At 49.7% G+C, this 7,697-nt stretch overlaps 4 protein-coding genes across 4 annotated transcripts, besides 5 other annotated features; all 4 read right to left on the bottom strand.

Moving 5' to 3' along the window:
- Positions 1-89: 89 nt before the first annotated feature.
- Positions 90-122: a microsatellite.
- A 90-nt stretch (positions 123-212) lies between these two features.
- Positions 213-238: a microsatellite.
- Positions 239-700: 462 nt separating this feature from the next.
- On the bottom strand, positions 701-2,500 carry TraAM80_08308 (putative serine/threonine protein phosphatase; the record flags this gene model as incomplete). Its single annotated transcript, XM_029385060.1, has 1 exon — positions 701-2,500. One exon carries the CDS (start codon positions 2,498-2,500, stop codon positions 701-703), a length of 1,800 nt encoding a protein of 599 aa, XP_029235190.1.
- Positions 2,501-2,685: 185 nt separating this feature from the next.
- Positions 2,686-2,745: a sequence feature (A-rich).
- A 406-nt stretch (positions 2,746-3,151) lies between these two features.
- On the bottom strand, positions 3,152-4,414 carry TraAM80_08307 (putative dolichyl-P-Man:GDP-Man5GlcNAc2-PP-dolichyl alpha-1,3-mannosyltransferase; the record flags this gene model as incomplete). Its single annotated transcript, XM_029385059.1, has 1 exon — positions 3,152-4,414. One exon carries the CDS (start codon positions 4,412-4,414, stop codon positions 3,152-3,154), a length of 1,263 nt encoding a protein of 420 aa, XP_029235189.1.
- A 401-nt stretch (positions 4,415-4,815) lies between these two features.
- Positions 4,816-4,840: a microsatellite.
- Positions 4,841-5,048: 208 nt separating this feature from the next.
- TraAM80_08306 (uncharacterized protein) lies at positions 5,049-6,854 on the bottom strand (the record flags this gene model as incomplete). Its single annotated transcript, XM_029385058.1, has 1 exon — positions 5,049-6,854. One exon carries the CDS (start codon positions 6,852-6,854, stop codon positions 5,049-5,051), a length of 1,806 nt encoding a protein of 601 aa, XP_029235188.1.
- Positions 6,855-6,897: 43 nt separating this feature from the next.
- Positions 6,898-6,915: a microsatellite.
- A 326-nt stretch (positions 6,916-7,241) lies between these two features.
- Positions 7,242-7,697, bottom strand: TraAM80_08305 (mitochondrial chaperonin HSP60 precursor; the record flags this gene model as incomplete). Its single annotated transcript, XM_029385057.1, has 1 exon — positions 7,242-7,697. A coding segment is annotated over one exon (456 nt), but the record flags the coding sequence as incomplete, so codon positions are not given.

Genomic DNA, 7,697 nt, shown 5'->3' with positions numbered 1-7,697 from the left:
AAAAAAAAAGGAAAAATGGGATAATAAAAACTTTTCTCTCATTTCCGTCATAGCAAGAAAAACACAGAGAGATACACACGCAGCACCACAAAAAAAAAGTAAAAAAAAAAATTAATGAAAAAGCAACCCGCAGGTAAAGCGCAAGAAGAAGAAGCGTGCGTAGTGTAGGCTGTCCGCTGCATCTGCCCTCCCTCCAGCCCAACTGTCTATCTCCCCCCACCCACCCACCCTACCCACCTTTTTTTTTTGATCTGCATTTCAACCCCACGCCCTCGTATTCACAAGAACGTATTTCCCACTACCAATGCTGCGTGCCACCATACGCGCACATGGGACTGAAGCCCTTGGGTGTTCTGTTGTTGTATCAATGGAGAGAGAAAGGAACCCCCCCCCCCCCCAATAACGCCTCATGCGCAGAAGGGGAAAATGTATAAAGGGGGTGAACGATATTCAATTCTTCGAGAGCTCGCTTGTCGCCATTTTACTTTGTTATTTATGCCCACCCCTCAGCGTAGCTTTTCTTGCCCCCTCCTTTTAAATTTACGCGTTTCCCCGTATACTCACCGTAAGAGCATATACATGTGCAAAAAACGCACTTTTGTACATGCTCACTAACGTCTTCACGCTTCCAAAGGCATTTGTCAAGCGAGAGCAAAGGCAAAAATAGGTTTTCTGCCAACGCACTCACCTGGCTCTTCATCTAAAACGCTTTTGGAGGCAAAGGCACGGGTTGTGCTTTTACAGCAGCCTTGGATTCACGTGCCTCAAACTGAACGAGCTCTGGCTCTCCGCTCGCGTGCAAAATGAGAATGGCACCCTTGTTTCCTAAACCACAGTAATTAGGGGCAGAGAAGAGTGTCAAAATACGGTGTTGGTGCTGCCACTGATACCCCTCATGAACACACTGATGTGCCCTGACAATGAAGCTCAGTCCATTCTCCTTCAAGAACTGTAGAGTTACGTCCTCCCCAAAGTTGTGTCCTCGACCACGCGCACTGAAGACGTATCCCTTGCTTACAGAGGGAATCGGCACAGGCACAGGATCATCGTAGTTAAAGGGCACACAGTGACGCACTAACCGCTGGGCCTGTCCATTCTCCCCCCCACCGCCGTCCCCGCTACGTTCTCTGGGGTCATCAGTGGGCTCTGTGGTGATAGGGTCAGCCCAGGTAAGATCTGCAAGAGGGCCATCTTCAATTTCACAAAATCGGTCAATTGCCAAGATGCCATCTAAACTGTTTGAGATGAAGGGTGAGAGACCCCCATGCATGGCACAAATCGCAACCCGTTCTCGACAACTTGTAGACAAATCATTGTTCTCCTTATCCGGGGTTGGGTTGGAGTTGGTCACGATTGCGCAAATCGGCAAACTAAGAAAGGCCTCATTTGCCAAGATCCAGAGAGGGTGCTCTGGTAAGCCCCACTCAATGTCGACTGAGCCTCCATCACTTTCACTGTCCCCAGAGTGCAGCGGGTAATGCTCAGAACACTCCTGCAGAAAACCATATTTGCTATTGGTCTCACTGCTTTCGTGGTTGCCACGTAGAAGAAAGACGCGGTTCGGGGCCAATAGTTTGGAAGCAAAAAGAAGCGCCAGGCAGTGAAGACTGTGTGGGCCACGATCCACGTAATCACCAAGAAACAAGTAATTTCGCCTTCCAGCCACCTCCATGTCTTCTTCTGTCTGTGAGCAGGTGTGTTTGTCCACGTCCAAGGGGCCTCCAGCAGCAATAATACTATCCACCAGATCCCGCCACTGTCCGTGTATATCACCAACTACAACACAGGGTATAGACAGCACCACTATGTTGTTTTCCTCCCTAAGCACCTTGATTGTACGACAAATGAGTTCCTCCATCTCCTCCATGGAAGGCAGCTCATTCATAGTGATCAGTTGATGATATATTTTTGCCGCACTAAAGCTAACATGGGAAACCGGTTTTACCAACATCGAAGAGTCACGCGCTGGGGGTGGTTGAACATCCCTGGCGGCCTTTCCACCCCGGAGTGCCTCTAAGAACCCTGTGCCCCGCATTAGTTCTTCATTCTCCAGCTCCAACTCCACAACGCCGCAGAAACGCAAAACGGCGAGGGCTAATCGTGTCCGTACCAAAGGGGGTTCTTTCAGCAAACGTTGTACAAGCGGCTGCTTCCCAATCGCAGAATCGACGGTCTTAACTGCAAACTCTTTCTTTATCATCTCCGAGGCGAGGGACTTCAGTGAGGCAACAAACTGCTTTTTAGAGAGTAAATCTGACAACCCGCAAAGAAGTATACGGAACTCACGGCTCAGTGAGATAATATCACTCAAAGGTAACTCTGTGACTTCTCCTATGCAGCAAACGCCTTGCCCCTCATGGTTCTCCAGCGGAATCTGCACGTCAATCGTCTTCTCCAAACCACCCACTCCGCCGCCATTCTTCGTTGCACGTTTTTCAGGTGATGAAATTTCCTCGTCATCTTGTTTTTTTTTCTTATCCCACTTGGGGAAGAATTTCATCACAGCAGGGATGTCAGATAAGTAATTGGATATGGGGAGACAACGGGGAGCCCCTCTCTCGTTCTCGCACTCGTGCACGCCTCCTGGCGCCCACCAGCAATACACGTGCGTGCGTACACAGACAGCAATTAATACGATGGCCCCCTTACTATGTATGCGTCCACGTGCGCACCGCTCAGCCCCTCCTCTTCCTTTTCTTTTTCTCTTTTGTTTTCCCTTCTCCCTTCGTCACTCTACCCTTTCCTTCCAATTTGACCACGTCACGCGGTGGCCCTCCTTATACCCTAGACCTGTAATGGACGGAAGAAGCAGCATCGAAAAAGAGCAGAAAGAAGAAATCAAAAAGGTAAAAAAAAGTTACTTGGAAAAACAGCAAAGTAGCAAAACACAAAATAAAAATGAGAAGTCAAATCACCGCACAGCTTCCCTCTATCTCACCTGTACAGATACACAGACACAGGCGCACCCGTATACATAGAGAAAACCAAAGACACCACATGTCTGCGTACGTAATACCGGTGGTCGTGCAGAACCCACAACGTTTTACTCATCTTATTGTGGGTGCATAAGAGCCCTTCTGCTCTGCCGTCACAGAAAAATAAACTTTCTTTACGTCCTACATAAACCAGTGGGCTGTGCTTTACGGCTGTATCAACACTTTATGGGGAGAGCAGTCGGGGTCATCGCAGAGGCCGCTCCCCGTGCAGCTTCTCGCTTGCACCGCTGGGTGATGGCACGGCCGCCGTCTTCGCCCATCCACACAATACCATACCATGCCACGAAGAAGCCGCACAACAGCACCATAGATGACTGTGCCGTGCTAGGGTATGCCTCGAAGCCGTACTGCACCGCCACAACGGAAGCAATCTGAAGCGGGAAAGGCAACCGTGTCGCGGACAGCACCATCGGCATTGAATGAAAAAACCACACCAAGAACTGATAGTGAAGGGAACGGGCAAATATGGCCCCAATCAAATTGGACTCCATCATGGTCAAAACAATATTTCTATATACCTCGTCGTCTGAGGTACCAACCTTAACACCTCGGGAATTTCCAAGTTCAACGCTCTTCTGAGTTGTCATCTGGGCAGGCAGAAATCGGCGTTTTGACCACCGCCTACGCCAGAGCAAAAGCCAACTCAATACGGTGAGGAGCAACAACACCTGGCCAAACTCCTTCGATACGAACACCTCTTCAGGGACACACTTGAAGTTGACAGTCCAACGGTGTGTAAATACGCGTCCCAGTTCAAAAGCCTTTTGAATGTACCCTTGCGGCTCCCACAAAAGAAAAGGGAGCGCCACTCCCACTTGCCACATGGCACATACAGTAAGGCACGAAATAACACCGTGCCACGGAAGAGATCGGCAGAGAATTAACAGTAACCCCGGAGCAAAGAGAAATATATTCATTTTTACGGATACGGCCATGCTGTAGAGCAAACATCCAAGCTTCCACCGACGCCCAGTGGCAAGTGCGACTACGGCAAAATACAAAAGTAATATGGCCCAGCAGTCGTTAAAAAGACGCAGCAGAAAAAGTGATCGTATACGCTTCGAGAGAAGAAGACGAATAAGCAGACGCCCACGAATCTTACACCGCATGTACAGCTGAGCAACCACAGCAAAAAGCATGATGTACATTCCTGCATACAACCACTGAGCCATTGCGATGTCCTTTCCTTCCTTTGTAATGAAATAAAGGGCACTGTATGTCCATACAAAACCGCCCGGGTAAACAAGAGGCCCTGTATCGCCCCCAAGCCTTCTGTAATCAAGCTCACCTTCAAGGAATCCTTTGACCTCCTGCATATAGGCATTCCAATCAATTTCCGTGTACGACACAAATAAAACTACGGACAGTGAGATGCAGAGTTCTGCAACAAGAAGTATCTTGATCCACCCGTACCCCATCCTTCCTTTCGTCCCGACTTTTTTTTTTTGGGTTTCTCCTCCTCCCCCACCCCCCACCGTTTCTCTGTGGTTGCGGTTCTCACTATTTGAAGCTGTGTGGCAAAGAAGTGGCCCACAAATTTCACTCCACTCTGCAATTCCCCAGCACCACCACCATGTGCAAAAAAGAAAAAAAGAACGGTGAAGTGCAAGGGACATAGATCAAGCAATCCAAGTACATCCACCGCCATATACATATTTCTTGGGGATGAGTCCATGTTGTTCACTCAGCTAATTGTACCTGCAACTTTGTGAAATGCTTGAAGGAAGTCATTCACCACCATCGTCACCCACCTCACTTCACTTCAAAAAAAAAAAAACGTTTGCTGCAGAGAAGTAGAAATTCTTTTTTTTTTACAAAAAATAATAATAATAATAATAATAATATATATATATATATGTATCCACACCACCAAAAGGGAGTCAATCATAATGCAGGCAGCAGGATGGTTATTTACTTCTCTATGAGTATGGCTTGAACCACAAAAAGTGGTGGTGCAAGCACATGCATGTAGGTAGTATAACGTATCTGGTTGCAATGTGCCACAGAAGGGTCTCTTTCTTTCCCCTTGTTGTGGCACCTTGCATGGTCGGATCATCTCAGTGGCATGGCCGTCATCCCCTCCACCTCCTCGTCAGTGACGGCAGTCCTGATCGACGCGCGGTTCCGCTGCTCCCAATTCACCGCCTCACTCCTAGGGCTGAAACACTTCCAAAACCGAATCGTGTTGTCTACTCCACCGGCAAGAGAAACAACTGAACCCCGATCCACCGTATTCGAGAATGGAGCAGTCAACTGGAGCGGACGAGAGCGATGTCCGGTCATGGCGTAGACCGAAAAAAGCGGAAGTGCCGAGCCATCTAACTCCTGAGTGAACTTGCATCCTGGATGATCCGTGGATTTGGAGCTGGTAAAGCCTAGAGGCACACAGTCACGATGATGCGTACCTCTGCGCCACATGACCAACGAGAATGCTGGTGAATCTCCCGTGCAAGGCGCATCACTTGTCCCAGTAGCCGCCGTCTCACCGTAGTTCGGAGTGGGTTCCTGCGACTCCTCTCGCGCACGACTATTACCGGCCATGCCGCGCTCAAACTCCACCGTCAGACGCTCCAGTGGATTCATGCTCCACCGATGCGTGTCTCCAGCAGTTCCCATGGAATAAGGCGTGTGTAATGCCAGAGGCCGCGCGCCACCATCAACAGGATTCATAGCCGTAGATGGTTTAGCGTGTCGATCACCCTGGGCAGAAATAATAAACGCACCATCTGGGGAGTACAGCGCCTGTGTCACCTGGCAGCCAGTAGAAACACACCATGCAAGCTTTGATACGGAGGATGACACATCATACAACCTCAACACGCCGTCATTTCTACCCCCACCCACAGCAAGTTCGTACGGGAGTGTGGGGTGAAATGCGACCGCTTTGACAGTTGCATGTGCGTTAGGAAGCCTAATCTGTTGCACAGGGGCGCGTGTGTGTGAGAGAGACCATATGTTCACAACCCCGCCACCTCCACCTGTGGCCACAAGCGAACCCGATGCATTCCAGGATACTCCACATATTCCCTCAGCAGAAGAAAGTAACGAAATGCAATCCTCAGGAGTCAGAGGTAGCCTTGGCCTCTTGCGATCAAGAGCAAGTAATGTATCACATCCCACCATTTGCGCAGCAGGTGTTGAGCAGCGACTGTCGAAAATAAAAAGACCCTGCATAGCTGTACCAGCTGCCACCAACCAAGGGTGGGCGTCTGTTGTTGATAAACACCGTACACTCGCCGTAGCAGCCATTGCCGCTTCACCAGAAAGTGGCGTATTTTCAAGTGGGGGAAGTGGCTTTGAGAACAAACTCGTCCGAGCCAATAGACCGTCACCACGTGATGCGTACACACCAACAGAACCATCCAGCTCCCCAAGAAAGCAAGAGTGGTCAGAAAAACGGCTCACAGCTACAGAAGTCACTCTAGAAACCAGGCCACGGTCGCGGTTCTTACAGTTCAGCACAGCCGGGCGCACAGGGGGGCGTGACGGCTGAAAAAGAAGCACCTCATCTCGTAAGGCCAATCCAATGTTTTCCCTTCCCCACGAAAGGCAAGAAGAGTAGAAGTCATCCTGCACGCCATTCGCCCTCAATACACAGTACGGTGACGTCAACCACGTGGCCTGCCACAGTGGTTCCTGCCGTGAAGACTTAGCCGGAGCCCTTGGAATGCAACAACAACTGGAACCATTTTTCCCAAGCTCCCCCCTCGCAAACTCACTTCGCTGCACATTAAGCGGCAACTCCACAAATAACTGCCGCCCCCAGTGTCCTGGGCCACCCCTGACAGAATTTTCGGCAATCATGTCCCTCGACCCGCCACTGGGCACCGCACGCACCCAGATATCCTCCCCAGTCATCTTGCTTGACTAATAAAAACAAATACTCACCGTATTGCAGCAAATATATATATATATATATCAAAGGAAAAAACACCCACTCCACCCAAGCACAAATAGCATAAATACCACCAAAAAAATATGCACCCACAGAACAACCGGCATTACCACCAACGAACTTCAACAGAAGTACCTTTTCTTCCAAGAAGCCCAGCACACTCAATCCTTATACACAAAAACATTTATCAATAATAACTGCAATCATAATAATAATCGTCATAGCTTAACATAAACAACCACTACAAGAACCAAAAAAAAAATATGCTACAAAAACCACTCAATAAAAAAAAAACATACCAAAACAAAAAAATTAAAAACAACAAAATCCCACAAAAAATCCCTAATACATTACATCCATACCGCCCATGCCACCCATACCACCGGCTGCGGGGTTTCTTCCTTTGGCAACTCCACGACAGCGGCCTCGGCAGTCATCATCAGGCTGGCGATAGAAACGGCGTAGGTAATCGCCACACGGACGACACGGGTGGGGTCGATAATGCCCGCCTCAAACATGTTCACGTAGCGGTCACGCTGCGCGTCGTAGCCAACGGCGGCATCATTGGTCTCCAGAACCTTCTCCACCACAACTACGCCCTCCTTCCCAGCATTCTGCACAATTGTGTGCGCAGGCAGACGGACGGCGTTGCGGATGATCTGCACACCGGTGCGCTGGTCCGCCGTGAGAGACGAGTCACCGAGCAATTTGTCAAGCGCCTTGCACGTGCGCAGCAGCGCCACACCACCACCGGGAACGATGCCCTCCTGCACGGCAGCGCGGGTCGAGCACAGGGCGTCCGTGAT

This window comes from Trypanosoma rangeli (genome assembly GCF_003719475.1).
Source record: "Trypanosoma rangeli strain AM80 chromosome Unknown Tra_15.4_contig_00399, whole genome shotgun sequence".
Lineage (NCBI taxonomy): Eukaryota > Euglenozoa > Kinetoplastea > Trypanosomatida > Trypanosomatidae > Trypanosoma > Trypanosoma rangeli.
The sequence above is the reverse complement of the archived record's forward strand: the minus strand, read 5'-3'. Positions and strand labels throughout refer to the sequence as shown.